Source organism: Jaculus jaculus, chromosome 14 (genome assembly GCF_020740685.1).
Source record: "Jaculus jaculus isolate mJacJac1 chromosome 14, mJacJac1.mat.Y.cur, whole genome shotgun sequence".
NCBI lineage: Eukaryota > Metazoa > Chordata > Mammalia > Rodentia > Dipodidae > Jaculus > Jaculus jaculus.
In genome coordinates this window covers 24101205-24127785 of record NC_059115.1, presented here as the reverse complement: position 1 = coordinate 24127785, position 26581 = coordinate 24101205, and the positions used below count along the sequence as shown (strand labels likewise).

General features: G+C 40.9%; 1 protein-coding gene across 1 annotated transcript in view; it reads right to left on the bottom strand.

The window, feature by feature from the left end:
• Positions 1–24748, bottom strand: part of Stx18 (syntaxin 18) — a 130364-nt gene extending 105616 nt beyond the window's left edge. Inside the window, exon 1 of the mRNA XM_004669830.2 lies at positions 24510–24748. Coding sequence (XP_004669887.1) covers positions 24510–24677 — 168 coding nt within the window. The 5' untranslated portion in view covers positions 24678–24748. The remainder of the gene's footprint in view (positions 1–24509) is intronic.
• Between the last annotated feature and the right edge of the window lie 1833 nt (positions 24749–26581).

Below are 26581 nucleotides of genomic sequence, written 5' to 3'. Positions count from 1 at the left end.
AAATGCTGCAGAAACATGAACAATCTCTGTCCCAGCTCTCATTCAAACCAAGAAGATACAGAACACAGCATCTGTACAGAAACCCATGGTGGAACCTGGGCCTGGTTACTATGCTGCTTTATACTTTCTTCATAATGCAGCATATAAACAGTGCAGCAAGCCAATTGCCATGGTCAACTGCTGAGGAGTAGTCTTTAAATCCCTCGGTGAATTTACAACACTGGTCACCAAGGTAATGATTTAATGTAGATTATAAACACACAACTACCTTAAGTGAATACTGAGGTTTTTAAAAAGGTATATGTACTATAAACTCCCCTCTTCCTTTCTCATTTCCTCCTCGTCCTTCCTTCCTTCACTTGATTTCCAAATCTTAAGATAATCATGAATTTGATATTTACTGCACTGCAATACTCAGTTTTAGTGTTAGTATAACTTGAGCTCACACTTATCTTCTACTTATACTCATGCATGCCCTATTTATAACACGATGCTCTAAATAAACTTTGAGTTTAAAATCATGAAACTCTCTATAAGAAACAAAAGAAAGCCTGGAAATATTTCATCTTGGTCTTTCTCAGAAAAGGCCTTTCTCTTTTTAAACAATTTACATGATGTTTTATGGTCCTTTTAGAAGAGAATTATAGTAAATGGCAATCCAAGTAGGTTGTGTGAGCCCACAAACCACTGCTCATAAAAACTGCTATAATTTTCCAGGACAGGGACAATAAAATATCATACATAAGCCAAAGCAAAATCAGTGTGACCACAGTAACAAACACATTATTTTCATGAAAATTAAGTAAGATAAAGATGACAAACAAAAAGACCTGCCAGAGGTTTTTCATCTTCTTAGTGTGCAACCTTTACAGAATGCCCCTCCACTTCTGAGTGGCCTGAAGCACAGGTGCTCTCTAGTACCTGAGCCTTCAGAATACTCACTTATGTGCGCTAAGGAAAGAAGTGACTTTAGCTGGAATTCAAAGGACACTTTAAGAAAATCAACTCAACTAAAATTACTTGTTTCTAAACAAAGGTGAAGCTTTGTAAAGGGGTTCTCATGAAATTTTCAAGAGATGCATTTCCCATTTCAGACCAGTAGGGACCAGTAAGTATCTTCCCTCAGAAGTGTAACTGTACAGTTAATAGACTTAAGAACTGCCTTCGTGGAAAAAGAGGAGCAATGAATACAACTGAATTCACTATCTGCAAAACAATTCAGAAGATTGGAACACTACAGGGAAAGTGATGACCAGGTAAGATTTTTGGAAAGGTTCTAATGGTGTAGGTGTTTAATCATTAGCTGGCCTGAGAAACTTCCTATTTTCCTTTCCACACGATAGAAGTACTGGGCATTAATACTGAAAAACCAGTTTGAAGATTGTGTTTTTCTAACCTAGAAACTGTAATGCCACATGGATATGGAACAGAAAGTCCACCAAATACAAATCCCTGTTGCATCACGGTAGCTTCTTGCTAAGTCAAACATAATACGAAGACTAGGATTTTTGAGGAAAGCCAACATATTTATAAATGAATATCATTTACTGAGAGTTATCTCACAATGCAGTCACAATAGTAAAGTCAAAACAGAACTTTCTACTTACATCTGTTAATAATTATGTATTCTGGTTAGCAAGAACTATGTAAAATATTTGCAACACGTTTTAATAGCAAAACATTGGTAGTGACTTGGAATGAAATAATATAAAGCCTAGAAAAACAGAAACTAACACATACAAGCCCCCTCACAGATATACTTTACTGCTTTTCAGATTCTTAACATTAAAACTGGGTGGCTTTTTCTGGAGTAATAAATTACACTGAATGTATTTTTTCACAGAGGTCAAAGTTCCAACTCCTTCCAACAGGGTGCTATTAGTTGTTAGCATTTCAAGCTTTTGGGAGAACATGGCAGTTACTGTGTTAAATCTGTGAAGACATCACATATCAACATGTATTCTCTTTCCTCCCCACAAAACAAAATTAAAATGCAAGAGTCCTTCTAAAAGAGCAAGCTGGAGAACACAGATTGAGCACCTGAAACTATACTAGTTTATCCCTTTATGTAAAACTCACTTCAAGTAGTTTTGTTTCTCAGTCAAACTTCAAGAAACAGACTGTCTGCAATGCTCTTCATGCTACTAACTAAAAGGACAAGTAGCTACAATGAATCCTAGCTACTAAAGCACATCCATTATTCTTGAGGTTGCATACAGCTTGGCATTTACAAATGCATAGTCATATTTGTTCAGACTGTCTGCAGGCCTGTGTTCTCTGAAAGCTCCTCCATGTCCTTCAGGCCCACACCAGGCTTTTCCACATGTAATCTGCAGACTGTACAAACAACACCAGCTCCAAGATCAATAAATCCACCCCAAGCAACAAAACTCTTCACTCAGGCTAATCAAACATGCCTGACCTGAGAAATGCATCATTCAGAAAACAGAAGGTGTTCACATATCAAAGACTCACCAACTAAAATGATGTCTAAATTTAAATTTTCATTGGCCTAAACACAGACATGTACAGCTTGATCTTACCACACAAAAAGATTTAAAGAATCTTTGGAAATGCAAAATATTTTTCATATTATTCCACAGAATCAAATCCACCTATTCATCTATCCACCCTCTACCCAAGCCTCTGGTCTATGGCAAAGTCCTTATAAACAAAAAAAATTCACTGAGTCTCTGGTACTCATGTTAGGGTTTCTATAGGTCCCCTCTCTGACATTTCTTGGCCCCACAGCATGGGGTACGGGCTGATGTGGATGACTGGCTATATAGATGTATTATGAAGCCTTTACAATTGACCACACAAACACAATACCACAATGTAGGTCAACTTCTGTACTCAAATGCCAAAGCAAAGCTTATATGGGAGGAAACTACAGACATAAATCTGCCGGGATAGAATTCCACCCAATGATCCTAAAATTATTTCAAGGACTCAATCTCCAAGAATGCATCATGAAATCAGAAGAGCCCCGCTAAGCTTCTGGGGCGGGGGTTGGGGGGAGCAAATGAAAGGCTTGAGAGAGGCAGTACAGGTCTCACCAGTTATTATATCATTGAGAAGGCTCAAACTACAGATGAAGTTAGATGCAAAAGATTGTAGAAAGGGTATTTAAAATTATTAACTGATCAAAAATTTGTAGCTGTCATTAAAAAAAATACAACTTAGCAATTCAGTTCAGAAAGAAGAATATCCCCAGGAACATACACATCTGTTTAATATTACAAGCCAACTGTCAACATCCTAAGTGAAGTTTTAATTTAATATTTTTTCTTTCTTGATGTTTTACCTTTAATCAATGCCTCATGAGAGTATCAACTTTCTATAAGAAACTGTTAAATATAAAGAAATGTTATTGTAGCATGTTTATAAAATCATAGTTCGAGAACTTTTTATTTTTCCAAAGCCTGACCACAACTTAATTATCTGCAGGACATTCCAGGCACACAATTGCAAGCTCCGGTTCCCAAGCAATTTTAGACAATCTCTACTGTACAGGACAGAGGGTACACAAAGACCGCAACATGGCTCTGGTTCCAAAAGTCAGCATTAGGTCCTTTCGACATGGTTTTTATTTTCATTAAACAGTATTTGTTTCCTCACTAATCATTAAATGGTTTTCATCACTATCGCCTTCTTTCCTTTTGCATGTCAGTCCTTAGTATCAGTGTTTGTGTTCATAGTAATAAAAAGAGACCTACCCAGTTACTTTAAAATGACACACACGATGCCTGGCTCAACAAGTGCTAGGGATTCAACAACATGTTCACACTTAGAATACTTTTATAGACTCTAAAACAACAACTTAATGGAGTAATAGACTGTATGATACAGTCCTTTAAATCAGATTTAAGCTTCATGCCTGCTTATGTTGTGGGCACACAGAACTCTAATCAGTGCTTCAAGACATCTACTCAGGAAAATGGAAGAGGAAGAGGAAGCCAGCAAGTTCAAATTCCTGACTCTGATGGAGATGAGTTGAGAGTACTGCCAGTTTCTACAGACAGGTGAGGAAAGTGTCCTAATTAAAAGTAACATACCAGAAACTGGCCAAAATTCATGGGAGCAACTAACAGATTCCACAATTTTAGTAATGATGCTGGGGAAGAAAATTTTATAAGGAGAGAGGGAAAGCAAAGGGGAGGGGGAAGAATATTAGGAACAATTTAAAATATGTAAAATATGGGAAAAAATGAAGAAAATCATACCTACGTCAGAGGTAAAAATGATAACCAGTAGAAAAATAAGCCAAAAGCTCATCTAAAAGAAAACCCTCCAAAACCCCAGATACTTGCATTATTATAGCAGAACCACTTTTTCTCGGGGAAACAAATTATTTAGGTCCAAATAAGCTAATTTTGGATTCCAGAGTAACAGGTCAGTGGGTATGGACATGCATGCAGAGAGATGCACATGTACAAATGCAAGGCAGCAATGTATTTGCTGGTTTCTATGCCAAGCATTTTAAAACTAAGATTACTTTCTTTGTATAATATGAAGACAGTGGGGTTAAGTAATTAGGTCACAGATTACAGAGGGGGTAGATGCTAGCATCCTTGTCCTTATCTACCATACCACAAACTATCTCAGATAACATTACCTTCACTGAGAAAAGAAATTAGCCTATTACTTGGAGGGATCCACATACCTAACTTCCCCAGAGCCACCCATCTGGCTGTGTATGTGTGTGTGTATTTGTGTACATATTTACACAGGTGAACATGTGTGATGTGTGTGGAGGCCAGAAGTCTATATTAAGTGTCTTCCTCAATCATTCTCTACCTTATTATTTTGGGAGGGAGGGGGACTCAATACAGGGTCTCACTCTAGCCCAGGCTGACCTGGAATTCACTGTGTAGTCTTAGGGTGGCCTCCATCTCATAGCGATCCACTTACCTCTGCCTCCTGAGCATGGGGATGTGTGCCACTACGTCTGGCACTCCCTCATTTTTTTGAGACAAGATTTCTCAATGAAACCAGAGCTCATTTATTTAGCTTAAGTGCTGGGATTACATGTACATGCTATCATTTGGGTGCTGGAGATCCAAACTCAGGTAACTCATGCTTGCACTGCAGTACTTTACCAGCACTGCCATCTCCCCAGCCCTCTCGCTAGCTTCTTATCTATTCTCTGATGGCCTCTCCTGTCTTTCCCTAAAAATTACTCCAAGGCCTTCTTTTCTTCTCATCTGAAATTTCCATTGGCCAACATTCCTGTAATCAAAGTTTCAGCCACAATTTACATTCTATATCCAACCGTTCCGCAGTCCATTTCTATCTTCACAGCCACCTAATAGATACGTGTGGCTTGCTTGTTCAGCAGGCTCTTCAAATAACAGCACCCACCTCATCACCTGCAACACAAACCTCACTGACTGTCCTTGTCTATATCCAGGAAATTCTACTTTTTAATCAAACAGGATTTTTGGCCAGACACTGTACTTAGATGACTAAGCCCTAACATCTGGATGGACAGAATAGGAAAGTGAGGTCTACAAATGCTGCAACCCTTTGACTACCACAAAGCAAGGGCTTGTGAGTACCTTATGTGGATGCCAACACTGAGAAAAGGAGAACAGAGGGAACAAGAAAAACTAGACATATAGTGACATTGTTAGGTCAACTGACTCCAGCTGTGCAGGAGGTCATATAAATCCATAAATTCCTCTGATCATTCAAGCAAATTTGCATTTGGGGTCTCTGTAACTGTTCGCTGGAGCTGAGCACTGGCAGTGGGGGAGGGGAGGCTGCTGATGCTGCTCTAGTTCTCTCGCTGTTCCACATGTTCTTCTACCCTGTGATCTCCTCCTCCGTTGTTCACTGCCGCTCTCCCTTCACATTTCTTGAGTTTATAACCATAAAACTTTTGATAAAGCAAGTTAATGTTTGTGGGAAGATTATCAGACTATACATTTAGAGAAATGCACAGGAAAAGAAAACAAACATGGAAAGGGGGCAAGTACATCCCAATTCACATCTGATAATATATGAGGTCGGGCAGGGAGTGGGAAACTGCATACTCCAAAATATAAATAGAAGAAATTTAAGATGTGCAAATAATTCCTTCCATTCCAGACAGCACAGCCAGGCCCTTGCAGGGCTACACTACAGTACAATTTTTTTTTTAAATTTTCAAATCTTTATTTATTTATATATCTTCAGGGTAGGAGCTTAAGGTCTAGGTGTGGCTCTCAAGACTCAGAGTATCTACAAAAGTGACCCTAGGTGTTGGGTTTGAAAGTATACATTGTTTAGTTAAATTGTACAATGTACACTTTCAATGAAAAACAGCTCAGAGTATTTATCCAAGAGTAGGAATTATGACAACCAGATCCTCTGTCTGTCCCTTAGGCTGTGTGGTGCCTCACCCACTCCCTTAATCCTGACAATAAGGAAGTTAGGATTTCTGGTCTGTTGAGGGTTCCAAGTCAGCTTGTGACTAGGTGAGACCCTTCCCTGGTATAATCCCAGTTAGCTCTGCTCCTGCTTGGGTCCTGCTGTAGGTTCAGGTAGGCGTGGCCAGGTCCCTGGACCGCTGCTCTGTTCGCTGGAGCTGAGCACTGGCAGTGGGGGAGGGGAGGCTGCTGATGCTGCTCTAGTTCTCTCGCTGTTCCACGTGTTCTTCTACCCTGTGATCTCCTCCTCCGTTGCTCACTGCGCTCTCCCTTCACATTTCTTGAGTTTGTGGAGAGCTCCTGCGTGAGTGGAAGCTCCTCTCACCTGGCTTTTCTGCGGTTCAAGCTTCTGCTGGCCTGTGTGGGCTCTGGATGCTGTAGATCTCTCCTACTTCTCCGCTGCCATTTCAATTTCCTATACACCTCACATTGTAGTAAAAGTGTGTATTTTGCTAGTTTTTCTTTCTTTCTTTTTTTTTTTTTTTTGCCTTTTCCCCCCTAGGCTACTTTGATGTGGTACTTACAATGCCATCTTAACTGGAAGTCCTCTTTATTTATTTATGAGAGCATATGGGTGTGCCAAGGTCTATTGCCACTGCAAACAAATTGCAGATGCATGTGCCACTTTGTGCATCTTTCCATGGGTACTGGGGAATGGAACCCAGGCCAGTAGGATTTACAAGAAAGCACCTTAAATTGCTAAGCCATCTCTTCAGCTCCCTAGAGAAGATGAGTTTTGACGATGGATAGGCAATGCTAGGAAGTGTTTCTAAAGTAAGGATTGCAGAATCTCAAAATTAATTCTGTAAGATGCAGTGCATAAGCCCTTGGAAGTTGGGATCCCCTAAAATGGATATCATTGATAAAATGAGCATAGAGTGATAGGAAGTACAAACATGTCAATTAGAAATGTCTATTAGAAACAAATTTTTCTATAACCAAAGTCAATTAGAGTTCATATTAATGTGTTTCTGTATGGTTTGTTGGACATAGCATGAAGGGACTAGAGAGAAAGTGTATGGTTTCCGGGGTTCATGGCACTAGTGAATCCAGCTTCTTCATTTCCACAGGACTTAGGTTTGATCCTATGGATGTTTTCAGGCACAGTATCTTGAACAGCTCTTTCCAGTATCCTTGAATATGCTTTATTTTTTTTAAGGTAGGGTCTCACTTTAACTCAGGCTGACTTGGAATTCTCTATGTGGTCTCAGGGTGGCCTCAAACTCAAGGTGATCCTCCTACCTCTGCCTTCCAAGTGCTGGGATTAAAGGCATGTACCACCATGCCAGGCTTGAATAAGCATTTTTAATGGCAATTACACAAATTGCATGAATTCACTTATTAGACCAATTTATATTTGTGGAATGTCTATCATGTGGCAAGCAAGAAGTACAATTATTTTTAAAAATATTTTATAGTTAGAAAAAAAAGTTTAAAGTGCTTCTTTAAAAAGCTTTTAAGTGGCTGGAGAGAGATGGCTTAGCGGTAAAGGTGCTTGCCTGCAAAGTCAAAGGACCCAAGTTCAATTCTCCAGGACTCATGTAAGCCAGATGCATAAGGGGTGTATGTGTGTGGAGTTTGTTTGCAGCAGCCACAGGCCCTAGTATGCCCCTTCTCTCTCTCTCGCCCACTCTCAAATAAATAATTTATTTTAAAAAGCTTTTAGGGCTGGAGAGATGGTTAGCGGTTAAAGTACTTCTCTCCAGGTTCCATGTAAGCTAGATGCACAGTGATGCAAATGCACAAGGTCACATATACACACAAGGGAATGCATACATCTGGAGTTCAATTGCAGTGGCTGAAGGCCCTGGCATGCCAATTCTCTCTCTCTTGTACCAAAAAAAAAAAAAAATGGGCTGGAAAGATGGCTTAGCGGTTAAGCACTTGCCTGTGAAGCCTAAGGACCCCGTTTCGAGGCTCAGTTCCCCAGGTCCCACGTTAGCCAGATGCACAAGGGGGCGCACGCGTCTGGAGTTCAATTGCAGAGGCTGGAAGCCCTGGCGCGCCCATTCTCTCTCTCCCCCTCTATCTGTCTTTCTCTCTGTGTCTGTCGCTCTCAAATAAATAAATAAATAAATAAATAAATAAATAAATAAATAAATAAATAATTTTTAAAAAAAGTCATTGTATTGGGCTTGCCTCAAAAAAAAAAAAGTTTTTTGGGCTGGAGAGATGGCTTAGCGGTTAAGCGCTTGCCTGTGAAGCCCAAGGACCCCGGTTCGAGGCTTGGTTCCCCAGGTCCCACGTTAGCCAGATGCACAAGGGGGCGCACGCGTCTGGAGTTCATTTGCAGAGGCTGGAGGCCCTGGCGCGCCCATTCTCTCTCTCTCCCTCTATCTGTCTTTCTCTCTGTGTCTGTCGCTCTCAAATAAAAATAAAATTTTAAAAAAAAAGTTTTTTTAAAAAAGCTTTTATAAAAATAAAAGGAAAAGATTTTGGGATAATTTAATCTGTATAGAGTAGTCCTACAGGCAATTTAACTTGTTGAAGGGTTATTTATAAAGAGGTGACTAAACAGTTGTTCTCCAATTTCACAGGGAAAAGAATGACAGGAAGCAGACATAAATTTCAGCCTAAGTCTGATAGCGGACAGAGAAGAAGGGTGAGGGAGAACTGTGGATGATGAAAATGGCTACATGAGACTGGATTTGTATAGCTTTTAGAAGAAGGTAAATTATCTGTGTTGATTCCTTTAGCTTTAGATCCAACAAATAAACAAATGTATGAGGAATGTCTTCTATTTCTTTACTCCAGAATTCTGTACAGAAACCCTTCTCTAGGCCCAACTCTGTGACAGGCCTTGGCCACATGAAGATGAATAAATAAGGTTTGGTGCTGGTCCTGTCTACAGGCTGTACTACTAGAGACAATAGCTCTCAAAGCAGATGCAAATGAAAATCAAGACAGAGCTCTAACCTTTCCTCTTCCATTCTCCATGTCTCAAAGTAAATAGTACCATGAACCCTAATAAAATAGCACTCTTCCAACTGCACTTAGAAAGTTAGGCCTCGTGTTACCATTAAATGACACATAGCAGTATTGCAAAGGATGTCAAAGGACATGCACATTTCCTTACTTAATAAATAAACAGCAATTGGTTTGAATTTAGAAGGACACCAGTATAGGCTAGACTATTCTTTGTAAGGTAAGCCCAATTTAAGAACATAAAGGAGAGAACAGACCAGGCAAGACAAACAACAGCTGACAAACAAGAAGGCAAGAAAGCCAATGGGACTTGCTACCAGATGGGACCATTGGCATGGTGTGGGACTTAATCCTGGGAAAGGGTAGGTAGCCTTACCTTCACAAAGACTCTAGGCAGTAGCTGAACAACTGAGAGTTCATACTGTGTGGGCAGTGAGTAATGCCTGAAGCTTTTGAACCAAAGAAACATGATTAAAATGATGTCTTCTACCTGGTGGTTCGGCTCAGGAGAGATGGAGGGCTCAATAGTACTATAGCAGCCCAGGCTGAGAGTGGCCAGGGCCTGAACACAAACATGTGTCTTCAGGGTCTGGTCACTAACAGGACAGGGGTGGCTAGGAAAGGGGGTTAATGAGAGACATGACTGCAAAAATGGTGGTTCCTGGGCACAGCTGACTTCTAGTCTTTTATTTATATAAGCATGAACAACAAAATGTCAAAGTGTGAACAGAAAAAAAAAAAAGACCTTCCAAAATATCCCTTCATGTGCATTATGGGAAATAATGACTTCAGCATCAGTTGGGTGAGTGAAATATAGAGTCAAAAATGCTGTGCTGACTGACCTGCACCAAACAGTGAGTAATGGAAATGACTTCTGGAGAGGTCTTCTCTCAAGCTGAAATGCTTCCAGACCCCATCTTCTGACAGAACTAAGAAGCAGCTGCAGATTTCTAATTGCTTACCCACAGACAGGTATCTAGAAGCTTTCAGAAAATTTACCACCTCTCCTTGATAGCTCTTCTTTTTCCTTCCTTCCCTTAATTTCATTTTGATTTAACTTCCTTTTGTCACTGCTTGCTTACAAATCACAGCCTATGTCTGGAGTCAATTAGGGTTATAAAGTACCCCATCACGCCTTCATCTGGGGACTCATTTATATATTTTTACTTCAAGAGGTACAGCTAAAAGTTGTAACTCTAAAAATTTCCAATCAACCATCACATTCTATTTTATACTTCTCTTCACAGTTAAGAGAAAGACCTCAAACTATTCATTTGGTAGGAGTATTACCTTTCTACCTATATAAAGATGAATTATGTTTTGGGAATTCACTTGCAAAAAAAAAAAGCACTGAGTGTGGATAATAAATGCTTAATGGTGATAACATTAAAAAATCTTTCTACCATTCAAAATTAAATGTAATTTCCTTATTACTTTAATGAAATCCCTTGGAGTTGAAGTATTTAACTAGTCTTTCACATCAAGCATTCATTATGTAATTCTCTTTTAATATCAGGGATGTAAGCTGTCCACTGACAGACTAAACACTTTCACTGAAACAAAGCTGCAGTAGGACACCGCAGCTAGAGTCAGAATCTGATAATGGGTTACAGATTCCATTTCAGTTCAGCTTTTCAGCCAGTGTGCCACAGAGCCATTTACTACCTCTAACCTTTCAGGTCATACTTGGAAGAAAAGTATGAACTGTGACATCACTAAGGGAAAGTATGCTGAAGCCTAAAATACTTGGCTTTTCCTGTTGTAATGTGGAACTAGAAAGGGAAAGAAATGCAGATCAAACACAATCCAACTTGATGAGAGAGGCAGAGATGAATTGTGAAAAATGCTGGTCATGGGAGGGTTACTCTTTTCACTGCTTTTCAGGGCCACTCCTGAGTGGGATAGTCATGTAGCCCTGCCTATGGCTGGTACCATCCTACTGGCTAAATTATGCTGATCCACAATATTCTTGACCTAAAGAGGAAAAATGCTAGGTTGTGGCAGACAATTAATAGAGTCATGGGCTACGGATGCAAAGCCTTTACCCAGTGGCCAAACAGCTCTTCTCTTTTAGCCCCTTCATCCCACGGGAGCAGCCCTGCTGGGGCCAGAGGACAAGGACACCCAGTATGTAATCCAGAAAGATTAGCCTTTTGGGAAAAGGATCCCCAGTGCCAAGGGATGACAGAGCTCACAGCTCCTTCCAGGTAAGATGAACTGTCATCAGTATATGTCACCATCCCTAACTTGCCTTGGAGTCTCTGCCCTGTGTTCCTAGCTTGTCTCTCCTTTCTTTATTCCCATATGTGGGAAATGTACAGAGTCTTTATAAATCACTCAACAGTCACTTCTTGAACTTCTTGAACAAAATCTCCTTTTAATATCAACTAGAAGCAATCTCTTCATTTTGTGATTTCCCAAAGTTCCTCTTTCAAAGATTTGTATTACTTATGAATGTGTCTTATGAGTTACTTACAAAATGACTTTTACTTCCTGATATAAGGATTGTTGTGCAAATTTGTTTGTTACATATTTTCCATTAGATTATAAATCCACAAACACAGAAGATATGCATGTCATTATTACAGTCTAGGCTCACCAAAAACTGCACGGCCAATAGCAGATGCTCAATATACACTGACTAAATGATTACCCCTCCCAAACCCTAATACAGATGAAGAAAAGAGTTACATTTATTCTTCCATCCCAAGAAGCAATCGAGGTGGCTTCAAATGCTGTCACTGTATGAGTATCTAGAATTTACAGATACAACACCTGCAAATTGGTATGCAGCATCTTGCATGCTATCCTACACACTAAAAGCTAGTGCATGATTGCACCTTCAGGATAGAGCCTCTCTTGCCCCAAGTGCTAGACCTAACTGATAGAGGCTCCCACTAGAGCCTCCATAATAAGGCCGAGCAGGAGGGAGCCTGGCCTGTACTAGGGACCTTCCCTAGAGGAAGTCTACATACAATGACTGGCTTGTACAGTAGTTGAAAAGGCCACTCCTCTTGCCTCATGGGGTCATTCCAAAAAGCTATCCTTGCCCCAGAGCTCTCTATGGGACTGATTGTCCCAGAGGCATATGAATTGTGCTTTTTTCAATAACACGTAAATTGGGTATCCTTCCCTCTCATTGATTTTTATCAACTAAAACTGCAAGGGTTTTCCCCCCTTTCCCCAAAGGCATATCTTAATACTATTTATAAGAACTGTACTGTATCACTAGGAAATTGTTGTTTTTAGAAAAAAGAGAGGATGGCTGGAGAAATGGCTTAGCAGTTAAGGTGCTTGCCTACAAGACCAAAGGACCCAGGTTCGATTCCCCAGGACTCATGTAAGCCAGATGCATAAAGTGGTGCATGCATCTGGAGTTCGTTTGCAGTGGCTGCCCATTCTCTATCTACTCCCCCCTTGCTCTCTCCCTCAAATAAAATATTTTTTTAAAAGAAGAAGGACTAGAGAGATGACTCTGGTGAAGAACACTTCTTGTGCAAGTATGAGGACCTGAAAAAGCTCCATGAACCTTTCGAGTTCAATCCCCAGGACACATATGAACAGCTGCACATGGCCATACACCTCTGTAACCTCAGTCCCATAGAGGAACAAAGACTGAAGAACCTTTGGGACTCATAAGCTCTGGGATCAGTAAGAGACTCTGACTTAAGTAAGAATAAGCAGAACAGCAATGAAGGGGGACATGCAACATTCCCCTCTAGCTACAACACCCTACCACAGTTGAGCACACAGGGTACCACATGGACACATACACTGGGCATATACCACACACAGCATCATCCCCATACACAACACCACATTATACATACATACACAACTTTGATCCCAGCATTCAGGAGGCAGAGGTAGGAGGTTTGCTATGAGTTGGAGGCCAACCTAAGACTACATAGTAAGTTTCAGTTCAGCCTGGGCTAGAGTGAGACCCTATGTCAAAAAAACTAGCAAGAGAGAGGAGAGAGGAAGGGATGGAAAGAAGGGAGGTAGAGAGGAATGGGGAGGGGATTGTTCTGAAGACATAAAATGTATTGGTTTGGTAGTATTAGCTGCATCTCCTCAAAAACTAGTCAAGCACTTTCAAATATATATGTGTCATGCACCCAACTCTGCCCTTAAAGACAACAGATGGAAAGAGAGAGAGAGAAAGGGGGGAGTAGATAGAGCCAATAAATACAAGAGCTGGCCCGTAGAATGCTACACAACGTGCAGCTCTACAGCCATGGGTGAGCAAACATGTACCCCTAAGTGCCTATAGTGGCAGCAATCATTCCAAGACTGTGGTACCCACTCATCAATTGCTACTCATCTCACCTGCCAAGGACACCATCTGAAGAGGTAACTTAGACTTCTGAACCTGTTTCTTTATGAGTAAAGGAATCTAGCTTGCAAGGACAGCTGTTGGCCAGGTAGAGTAGATACTCAGCAAGTGGTAGCTATTATTATGGTTTATAATTTTTAGAATGACAACCAAAAAGGCATCAATACAAAATTGTGGGAAATTTTTTTCTATTGGTTAAGAGAGTCTGAAATGAAAATCCATCTAGGTACAGGAAAATTACACCCTTTACAAAAGGCTGTCCCCAGACATACTTTAAAAAACAGAGACACTCTGCTGCACACTTACTATATGATTAGACACTACTTACTCATGACAATTTTCTAATCAAAAGCAATTAGTTCTTCTTTAATTCCAATCACAAGTAAAAATTCATCTGCTAAGAGTTATACTTGTTTCAAAGTAGCCTATGTTGACTGAGGAGATGGCTCACTGGGTAAGTTTGCTTGCTGCCCACACATGAAGGCCTGAGTTCATTCCTTAGCACCCATATCAAAAGCCAGGTATGGCCAGGCAGGTGTGTAACCCCAGTGCTAAGGGAGTTGGAAACAAAAGGATGTCCTGGGCTCCCTGATCAGCCAGTCTAACTGAAAAACAGCAAGTTTCAGGTTCAGTGAAAGACCTTGTCTCAAAAAAACAAGGTGGAAGAGTGATAGCAGAGGATGCATGTGTGTGTACATCTGCACGTGCACAATATCACATATACATACACACAAAAAAGTGGTATCTGTTCATTAAAGAAAGGTAAAAGAAGAAAAACTGGTAGGCAGGCATGGTGGTGCACACCTTTAATCTCAGCACTTGGAAGACAGAGGTAGGAGGATTGCTGTGAGTTTGAGGCCATCCTGAGACTACATAGTGAATTCCAGATTTAGCCTGGGTTAGAGCAAGACCCTACCTCAAAAAAAAGGTCACTTCATAGACCCATCACCCAGAAGTAGCCACGGTTGGCTGATTTTTGTATTTCCTTTTAACTGGTATATCCATGCTTGAAGTATGTAATTTTGAATACACAGTTTTAATTGTAAATAGCTTGAGCATTAATAATGTATACCATTCCTACCTACCAATTTCTCTATACTCATGAGGATGGTGTCTTTTGGCAAAGTGACAGCTAAAGTAGCTAACATCAGGATCCACACTGCAGTCATTAAGATAGCTGCTGCTTACTTAAATTCAGAAAGACACTCCCCCACATACACACACTTTAGGAAGGATGCCAGCATTCAATTTTCATTTTCTTGTTTTGCTTTTAGGATTAAATCTCTAGTCATTAAGAAATTTATTTTAGTGTATGTATACTATGAAATAGAAGTATGAAAACTTTCTTTTGCTAGGCATGGTGGTGTACTCCTTTAATCCCAGCCTTTAGGAGGCAAAGGTAGGAAGATTGCTGTGAGTTTCCGGCTAGCCTGGAACTACAAAGGGAGCTCCAGGTCAGTCTGGGCTACAGTGAGACTCTAGACGAAATTTTTTTTTTCCTTTTCTCCCTAAAAGTGCTAAGTACATTAACCCCTAAGCATCACTGAATAAACCTCTCCTTTATAATTGAGTTACAACGCATGAATAACTTTGAAACACACACACACCTCCCACTCCTGGCTTGCTAGGCCTCACTGAATAATCCATATATGCATGTATCTATATTTGGATATCGGATGAGGTCAATGCTTTGACTCTCCCAACACACAGCTTTTACTCTTTCTCAAAAACCAATGATGTATTCTTACACATACACTTTTATAGATGAATTTTTACTTTCAGGTCCTCTCCAAGAATTCTGTTGGAGCTTTGATTAAAACTGCATCAGATTTATAGATTAACTTAAGAATAGCTAATACAGCCAGGCATAGTGGTGCACACCTTCAATCCCAGCACTAGGGAGGCAGAGGTAGGAGGATCACAGTGAGTTCATGGCCAACCGTGGACTACATAGTGAATTCCAGGTCAGCCTGGGCTATACACTGAGACCCTACCTTGAAAAAAACAAAAAACTAAAATAAATAAATATAAAAGAATAGCTAATACTTTTGTGACCCATTTTTCCCCTTCTACATATAAAATATGTACTACTACCTATTTAAGTCTTCTATATTTGTCTACAAAATTTTGTAGTTTTTCTCAACTGAATTGTGGTGGTTTAAATGTGAATGTATGTCCCTCATAGCCTGAACTATTTTTGATTAAGCTTGCAACTTAAGTCTCCAGCAGTCTGCTGAAGGAGGTGTCACTGGGGTCAGATCTTTGAGTCCATCCCTACTGAAGGTAGATAGCATTTGAGCTCTGGCTATTGGTGCCTGGTGGTGCTGGCTTCCCTCTTTTTGCTGTGGATGCTGAAGTAAGCCATCTTCCTTTACCATTGATGGTGTTACCCCTGGAATCCGTAAACCTTAAATAAACCCTTTCCTTCCATAAGATGCTTCTGGCTGGATGTTTGTTTCAGCAATGAAAAGCTAACTGCAACATGAGTCATAGACTGTTATGTAAAAGTTATTACAAAACCCCTTTTTGTTATGCCTGTAAATGTTACGACGTTTGAAATATATACAGAATCCCCACTGGTGTCTGCATTTATTTTGCACAAAGGCCCTTGAGGCCTTCTATAATGGGTCAATCACTGGCTCCATGTCCCCCAGTATACTTAACAGGCTGACCACAAGACATCCATTGACCTAGTTAAGCCAGTGTTCTTCCTGTCACTGAAGTACTCATATTTATGTGGACCATTTACCTAACTGCTTGCTCTTCAAGGCCCTGCTGGCTTGCAACTCACTCTTATGGGCTTCCTGCTCCAGCCTCCCAAGTGCCATAATCATAGGTAAGAGCCACTAGGCCCAGCTAGCGACCTTTCCTACACTCACCCAATACTCACAGTAAGTTCTGGTGCATTCAATGCTTCCAGATGATTCAAAGATAAATCTCTTATCAGTATTATACCATTTGATTTCTACTCTATAAAAGATTGAACAGAAATGAATTTGTTTTTCCTTTTTAAGAAGTTATGATAAATATGGAACAAAGTTTGTAAAAATGTACTGTTAGGTTTAAAATAGTGACAAAATGGAAATAGTCTAAATATCTCTAAACAGACATTCAGGTAACTCAATTATGAGACATCATTTTTTTAATATTTTATTTTTATTTTTTAGTTATTTGACAGAGAGAAAGAGGCAGAGAGAGAGGGAGAGAAAAAAAAAAAAAAAGGAAAGGGAATGAGCACACCAGGGACTCCAGCCACTGTAAACGAACTCCAGATGCATGTGCCACCTTGTGCATCTGGTTTACGTGGGCCCTGGGGAATTGAATGTGGGTCCTTTGGCTTTGCAGGCAAGCCCCTTAACCACTAAGCCATCTCTCTAGCCTGAGACATCATTTTTAATGGCCATGCTGTCAAATAAATTGGTGGTTTAGAGGAAAATGCTGGCACTATAGCAGTAAATTAAAAAGGGGAAAAGGAGACTAGCATGACTCAGTGAAAGCACTTTCAGTACAAGTATAAGGGCCTGAGACTGTTGTGTTCAATCCACAGCACCCACATAAACAGCTGAGTGTGGCCATGCACTACTGTAGCCCCAGTCCAGTGGAAGGTAGAACCAAAGAATCTCTGGGGCTTGCTAGTCAGCTAATCTGACTGAAAACAGAAGCTACAAGTTCAGTGAGAGACTCCATCACCAAATGCCAACTTAGAAAAAAAAAACATTTTTCAGGGCTGGAGGGATTGCTCAGTTGTTAAGGCACATGCTTGAAATAAATCTTGTTTGGTTGTTTTTTTTTTTGTTTTGTTTTGTTTTTTTGGTCTGAATGAAACACTCTATATAGGGACTCACAGGGGAAAATATCACCAGACAATAAGCAACTGTCATCAATAAACATTTGAAAATATACCCTAGGGATTTCAGGACAAGCACATACACATGGAACTATCCCACTGAAAAGGTTCTCAAGGACCGTGCAGTCATACCTCTCATTAAATGAGAGCAGTGAGGTTCAGAGCGGATGGGGGGGTTGTTCCTCAAGATCATGGTTAATTACTGGCTAAGCTCAGAACTTCTAGCTCAGAATACATATTCCCTAATTCCTTTCCTGATTCCTCTGAGTTACAATGTGCTGTTAGTGGTCTCTTCTATCTGGACTATAGAAATCAGTGCTGGATAAGATGTCCAAGAAAAGGCAAACATCCATTTTAAGCAGCTCCTTATTTATTTGTAATAGGATAGAAATGTATGCAACTTTGTGAAATGAAGAAAAGACTAACTTGCTAAACACTGCTTATGAGTTCCATGATTCGAACATTTTGGCAAATAGGCATAGAGGTATCTTCCAGATTTTGAGAACTAGAAAGCCAGGAAGAACTACTATGTACAGCAGGTAACATTTCAAGTAAGCTCTGAGTTTTCATGTATAAGTTACTGGGTTCATTCAATAAATCACTCTCGTTTATTGGGTTTATTCACTTTCTTGTATAGAAATTTTTGAAAGAGCTTCTTTTTAAGACAATTTTTTACCTGCTGTGCTTTAAATCTAAAAAGGATTTCATGACATAAACAGTAATTAACATTTATAGACTTTACTGATAATTCACCCAGCAGAGGGAGCACATCTGAGATTTTCATATAACAAGCATCAAGTTTACATGAACTCTAAAAAATCATATATTTCTTGGACATCTTAGCCAGTAGTCCAAGTAGAAGAGATCACTAACAGCACATTGTGACTCAGAGGAATCAAGAAAGGAAATAGAGAAAAATCAACTCCTACCAAATCAGAGAGCCAGAGCCTCAGAGGCCCCCAACACCTCAGCACTGAAGCAGACCAAAAATGAACCCAACATGGCTCAGGGAAATTTTGTGGAAGAGGGGGCGGAAAGAACGTCAGAGTCACATGTTGGGTCACGATTTGCAGAGACATTTATCGTACCAATAACTGGGGGCTAACTCCACAATGCATGACCCATATACCTCAACAAAGAGAGTCCAATGGGAGGGGGTAGATCATAGATGAGCCTAAACGGTACCAAACTGCCTGTATTTGCTGAAAAGAAAACTAATAAATTAAATTTTAAAAAAAGGAAAGGAAATAGAGAATGTGTGTTCTGCAATCACTGCTGTACAAGCACTACGTATTGTATTTCTATCACCTTAATAACAGAAAAAGTAAATGACAGCAGTACATAAAGATGTTAGCAGAGTTCCTCACCTATAGCAGAAGCTCAAAAGTGATCAGTTTTCTGAAATTTGTACCTTTCTGCGAATCTGTTACAATGTTCAATGTAAATTAATGATCTGCTACAGTAATCCTTATGGTTCTACATAGGATTAGTTCCAGGGCCCTTAAACATACAGAACGCACAGACACTCAAGTCCCTTCTATAAAATGGCACAGTATTTGCACATTGTCATGTACATTTTAAATCTAAATACTTTATTTATAATGCCCAATACAACAACATGTTATATAATTGTTGTATTGCATTGACTAGGGAATAACAAAAAGGAAAAACATAAGTACACATTCAGGTACATATGCAATTTTTAAAAATCTTCTCAATCTTCAGTTGAATCCACAGATATGGAACCTATACAGAGAACGACTTAAGAATTGATGCAAGCTTGGCTGATATCTTCCCTGGCAGATGGTTCTACCCAGTATGCAGACAAATCTGGTTCTTGAGTCTCCAAGATAAGAAATGATCCACAACAAGAAGAGCTCTCTGAAGGTGTCACACTAAAGGTAACACACTGAACCATTCTGTCCTGACGGCTAGAAATGAAGGAACCAGTAACCTAATCCTGATTGCTCTTGGCATAAAAAAAGAAAATCAGCTGACTATCCCTGAGATATATTATTACTGCCAAAAAAGTTTGCCAAGAATAAAGAAAGCACCACTGAAACAAATAGGTCCCAAAGTCTCAATCCCCAGCCACACCCAGGTAGGGCAGATGGCTTCTACTTCTCAGCACCATAAAGCCCAGCCCAGTGACTACTGGCTGTGTGAGGTAGCCCTCAGTCTCTAAGCAGTTGACTTGGCACACGTACTATGTGTGTATTTGGTACTCAAGCGTCTCCAAGATCTAAGCATGGCAGAGTTGGGGGACCTCATTGGACTCCAGCTTCACTCTCCAACTCAGGGTCACCAAGAAGTACTACCTTGGGAGGACACTGACCACCTGCTGTCTTAGTTAAACACCATTGTTCCTGGGGCTCCTTGGATCTAGTCTCTCTTATTTAGAATTAAGAAAGCTTAAGCTGGGCATGGTGGTACACGCCTTTAATCCCAGCACTCGGGAGGCAGAGGTAGGAGGATTGCCGTGAGTTCGAGGCCACCCTGAGACTCCATAGTGAATTCCAGGTCAGCCTGGGCTGGAGTAAGACCCTACCTTGACAAACCAAAAAAAAAAAAAAAAAAGAAGAAGAAGAAGAAGGCATGGCTAACTGGCACCCTACTCTTAACTGAGAAAAGAAAATACTGCTATTGTGAACTAATGTCATTTAATTTTATTTTCCAACCAGAACTAGAGATCTTATTGCTTTCTCTTCCTAATCCCACCAAATAATTACTGTGTTGAATCTACCTACTAGATTCTAAATATAGGTTTACAGCATCAATTATTAGTTACCTTTCTTATCATTTTGACAAAAATACCTGACAAGAGCAACTTAAAAGAGGAAGGATTAGCTGGACATGGTGGTACACGCCTTTAATCCCAGCACTCAGGAGGCAGAGGTAGGAGGATCACCATGAGTTCAAGGCCACCCTGAGACTACATGGTGAATTTTCCAGGACAGCCTGGACTAGAGTGAAACCCTATCTTGAAAAAACAAAACAAAACAAAAAAATGAGGAAAAATTTATTCTAGATCACAGTTTGGTAGGGTAACCCATCATCATGAGGAAGGGATCTGTTCCCTTCCACAGTGGTGGGAGCACCAAATTTCTTGCTCACCACTTAGCAGATCAGGACTGGACAGGGATATAACCCATAGGCCTATCCTTCAGCATCCCATGTCCTCCAACTAGGCCCTACCTCCTGTGATTTTCACAACCTTCCAGCATAGCACCACCAGCTAGAGATCAAGTATTCAAACCATAGGCCATTTCACAGCCAAACAATAATAAGCCCTAATCCAAACAGAATGTGGGAGTTGCAAAAAAGACCAGCTACATAGGTGCCATACATTTGCCACTGCTGACAGTTTTCTCTTAATTCAGAAACACTGGTACCACTGCTGCTGTCTATATCTGACCAGGATTTTCAGGTATTCCTTTAAGCACTTCCTTGGCTTCTCTTTACAAAGCAAATAAAGTACAAACGTTAAATGGTTGGAGTCTGTAGCTTAGAGTCACTGACGAAAATATGGGGATGAGGTGATGGGAAGGGGAAGAATTATTATCATGCAGTTCTTTATATGGTCTCATAAGAGCCTGATTGCTTGTGAGGTCATAGACAAAGAACATGAAAGTCATATATGAGATTTCCAAGTTCATTCACATCTACATGAGCTCTCTTGCCAATTTCATGGCCTTGTCTAGCCCCATACTCCAAGTAAGCTAATTAAGCCAGTTTCTCATGGCATTGGAGTTGTTCAAATAATGCAAGTTCCTTCAAAATAAAGTCTGATATATCATTTCTATTTGTAATTTAATAAGTTGGCATGCATTTCAGTTGTATTTATTAATATAAACTACACTGAGCATAAATTATTAGCAAATGCATGTTTGCTAATATACATATAAATATAAATGTAGCAAAAATTAACATTAAAGTTATCTATTTGGCTGGGAGTGGTACGGTTATGTCTGTGATGTCACCACTCAAGAATCTGAGGCAGGAGAACTGTTTGAGTTAAAGAATTCAAAACCAGTCTGGGCAACATAGTTAGATACCACCTCAAAAAAAGTTAAATATTTTAAAGAATGATACAGAAGAATCAGCCTGTGAGGAAAAAAAAAACAAAACTCCAGTTTCAAACAAAATTTTAAACGTCATATAACTTTGAAACAATTCAGAGAAATGGAAATCTGGTATCAGGCATATGTTTTAGGCAAAATAAGGAGAACTGTAGTTGAACTAGGTAAAGTGTATTCTAGAACTAAATTAAAACAATGCTTCAAGGAAGGCATTTATCAAAGGCTATAACTTGTTACATTTCCTTAGATCTAACAAAGTTAAATCTGAATAGAACATGTGCTTCAGTGTTAGCCAGACTTTTATGGATAAGGAATCTAGGTCAAACAAAGTGCCAACCAGACTTCTGACACACTTGACTGTGGCAAAAGCACTGGAAGCCCATCACTGGCTCCATTCTGTGCCCTCCATTAGGAGTGGCAGAAGGGGAATGCAAAAATCAAAATTCCTCAAAAGAATCAAATGTTCATGTCTCTCCACACATCCTGGGACCCTGTTAAGTGGAATAATTAAGCCTTGACATCCTTCCACATACTTAACTAGCACAACTGGAACATTCAGAGACAGAGCAGTCTAACTCTGTGATGAATGAGCAAAGCTCTTATCAAACATTTTTATACAACCTTCTATAAAGAAACCACAGAAGATCAGGAATTAAGTACTCTAGGTCCTATTACCATCCCTGAGGCTCATTAACTGAACATAATCTACAATACATTCTAGTCCATCAGGGAGCAGCACAAGTAGTCACAGGATTCTCCAAAGGCCTTTCCCAATGCTCCTCATCTTTACCACTCCCAAGCCCCTACCCCTGAGCAGGACTGAAAGTTAGTGCAGTATTAATAAACCAATGATTTCAGGGCTAGAGAAATGGCTTAGTGGTTAAGGCACTTGCGTGTAAAGCCAAAGGGCTCAGGTTCAATTCCCCAGTGCCCATATAAAGCCAGATGCACAAGGTGGTGCATACATCTGTAATTCATCTGCAGTGGCTGGGAGGCCTTGACACACCCATTCTCTCACTCTTTCTGTCTCCCTCTCTCTCTCTCTCCCTCCTTCTCTCTCTCTCTGATAAATAAACACACACACACATACATATATATACACATACATACACACACACACACATATATATCAATGATTTCAGAAAGGGCCTTCCAAACACCAAAACTGCAATTTTCATGTAGTTTCATAAGACAAACCATAGAAGCTTGGGCCAAACTACAGGTATATATAGGAGTAAGAGTACTTTAATTTTCCTTCCTCTCATTTCAGCCTGGGAAGCACTCCCTTCTAAGTGACTGCTACATGGTATAATGATATGATGTGGTATATGATATATATGACAGGATCAATGCAGTTTTATAAGCCTTCTGTTTGAGATAAAAAGGAAGGGGCTACTTGTAAGCAAACAGGCTGAGTTCATAAAACTTGCTTAATAACATTGTATTGCTAATAGTTACAGGGTTACAATAACAATTTGGTCTCTTGGGTCTTCTTTAATGCTTCCACTGCTCATATAACATTTCTGCCTACAGGGCAAAGTGCAACCTCTACCAGATGATCTACAGTGCCCTTCAAGATCTCCTCCTGCCTGTCACTCTGGTCCATTCTTTTATCTGGCTGTCTAGTACTCTAGCCATATTCAAATGTTCATCAAATCAACTAAGGCCAAGCCAGTACCAACCCCACATCTTTGCACATATTACTGCTCTCTTAATCTGAGAGGACCTCCTTCTGCTCCCCTTTACCTGCACTAGAACCAACTCCTCTTCCAGGGTTCATTTTTGGCAGCATTGTCCCAGTATAGCCTTTCCCTCCTGTAGAGCTGATCCTATTCTCTGTTATGTCCTTAACACCTACAAGACTTACTCTCTCATCTCCTCTGTTTTTATGTCCATCTCCTATACCACTCCCGTGTCATGTTACCCTAAAACAGTGCTGGTCATAAGGCACTAAGTAGCTGTTTATTGATGGACTGTCTTCATCTAGTCCACTCTCTCCCCTTTTGACTTTGAAAACCATCCATTAAATCATGCATACATGGTTCATTCAAAAATCCTATAAAGTGTGAGGCATTGGGATATGTGTCAAGCAGGTGGATTTATTGGGATATCAATGAAACTTGGGCTTTAGGAAGCCTTCACTTGCATCATTGAAAACGTTGGACCTTTGTGTGTGTTTCTTAGAAATGTATATGCTTTAGGCCCCACAAAAACTGTATCTACCTTGTGCCATAGATACAAAAGTTCATACGGCAAACATTTCTCTTTTCATATCGAGTTGCCTTGTTTAGTGGTGAAATATGACAACTGTTCAGTCATTCAAGGGATATTCATTGAGCAATATTGTGAGTCATATATTCTGAGATGAAACCAAACCTGTTTCTGACCTTAAGGAGAAGGCTTCTACGTTCCGTTTGCAGAGCAGGACTAAAACATTGTGTGTTTGTGAAACATTACACCGAAGCAGTCTTAAGAGGTACTGAGTCCTACCTAACACAGGATGCAATGCAAGGGACAGGAGGCGAATATGGTGTGGTCACCACTGCGACAGGAAGCAGAGGACTGTGAGGGAAGTTTCCCTGGAATGCAAGTCTGCAGTGGCGGCGAGCTCATTACGTCTCAAGAAAACCCACAGACTTGGCAGTTAGAGGGATATCCTACACACCTTCTTCCTCGGAAAATCTTGCTTACTAGCGTTCGTTTGATACGCATACCTCTTTCTCAAAATAAGCCTGTTCCTTTCCCTAGGCAGCGGTGGGCTCGGTGAGGCCAACTCTCCTGTCCTGCTCGCGGACTTCCTGCATGCACTGCTTATGGGGCAGGTCGGGTTTGGGGTCTGGGAGCTCTGGCAAGGGTCCGCACCCTCCTCCCCTCTACTTAGCCCACTGTTTCCATAGCAACCAGCTCACCACTTCGCGGGCCCGGCTGGAGAAGTCGCCCTTGGGTCGCGGGCTCCGGCGGAACAGCTCCTCGCGGCTGCCGTCCGCCGCGCCGCACACTGCCACTCCCAGAGCCTTGTTGCGCGTCTTCACCGTCTTGACGCTAGCTCGAAACAGCAGTGTGATGTCCACCGCCATAGCGACCCTCACCAGGCGGCCAGAAGCCGGCCTGCACACGTCAGCAGCAGGCGACCCGGCGCGAACCTGTCCACTGAAGGACCGCTCCGTGTCTGCACGCCTCCGCCCGGCAACCGCGACCCGGGGAGAAAGGTTCCGGCCTCCGTCGGGCCGCCGCGAGCGAAGCAAGGTTCCGGCCTCGCGCGGCGCGCGGCGCGCGGCGGCGGGTCGCGGGTCCCGGGCGCCCGAGGGGCGGCCGCCCTCCTCCGAGGACGCGGTGCGGGCTCGGCTGCCGGAGGCTTCTGCGGGTTCCTGCGCGATCCCTCGCGGGAGGCTTCGTGGCGCGGGTGCCAAGCCCCACCTCTCTTGACTTAGACTTCTCGCGCCCACCTCGAGCAGGGCGCGGGCGGGACTTGGACCTTTAGCTCAGTGCAGGTGCCCAAGAAACAGGTAGAAGCCCGAGGCACTGCTTCGCCAACCTTCAGACATTTCTGTAAAGTGAAGCCAACCCCGTCCCGGGAGTTCACTGAGAGTGGAACCGAAGACACAAGTGAAAGGTTTTGACGTTGCTAGTAAGTGGCCAGTAAATGTTAGCCGCCGTTGTTCGTACTTAGATTATCACTAGTTATTACGTACAGTGGAGAAGAGGCTACAGAAGGTATTCCTGAGCAGAAAGTCGAAAAATGCGCAGGAATTGAATACAGGCAAACAACAGTGGAAAGGACTGACTACAATGCTACTGTTTCATCCCCAGTAGTTTGAAAAGATACTGTCTTTAGTCATATTTAAGTTGATTGCAAGTCAACAAGATTTTTCGGCAGTTTTGTTCAGTGACTCAGCTTTAACTGAAGATCTCATTGAGTTTGTTCTTTTTCTTTAAAAAAAGCACAACTAGAATATTAAAACAGTGGTTTTAATGGTCAGCAAGAAAATCTTGCCTTTGCACTTTCATTTTCTCATTGGTTGTATGGTTGAATTTTCCAGAGACATTGATTTTGCAACAGGCTAAATGCAGAGCACCTGTCTTCCATTAAGCCAGACTTTAAAGAAACTTGCAAAAATTTAAGTGCCAATTCCTCTCGCCAAGTTTTTTGTTCTTATTTTAAAAATATATTTTCCAATAAAAGATATCATTTATAATTTCAATTTTATTTCTAATATGGTCACTCTCAATAGATAAAAATCCAAGTGAACAAAAGTTGTTTAAGGCCTTGAGTACCTTTTTAAAAAATACTGTATGGCGGGGGGGAAGAAAGAAAGAAAGAAAGAAAGAAAGAAAGAAAGAAAGAAAGGAAGGAAGGAAGGAAGGAAGGAAGGAAGGAAGGAAGGAAGAAAGAAAGAAAGAAAGAAAGAAAGAAAGAGAATGGGTACACCAGAGCCTCTAGTCACCAAAAACAAACTAAAAATATGTATCCTACCTTGTGCATCTGGCTTACATTGGTCCTATGGAAATCAAACCTGGGTCCTAGTAAATGCATTAACTGCTAAACCATCTTTCCTGGCCCTGAGTAGCTTTTAAGAATGTAAAGGTTTTCTGATATCAGAAGTTTGAGAACCATGGTGTTAAAGAAATGTTTATAAGAAATATAAGAACTGGGCATGATAGTGCACACCTTTAATTCACAGGAAGGAAGTAGGAGGATCTCCATGGGTTCAGGGCCAGCCTGAGTAAATTCCAGGTCAGCCTGGGTTAGACTGAGACCCTACTTAGAAAAACCAAAGAAGAAAGAAATATAAATTTACACATTTACCAGAAAGGAAGAAAAAAGATTGTTCTCTGATTGTACCCACTTCATCATTTCTGCATGAAGAAAATAAGTTTCCATATAACTTGAGGAGGGAAGAAAGAAATGACAAAATCTGCCAGTGCTTCTGTTGCATAAATGGAACTTTGTTGTATGGAAACATTAATGACTCTGGCTATG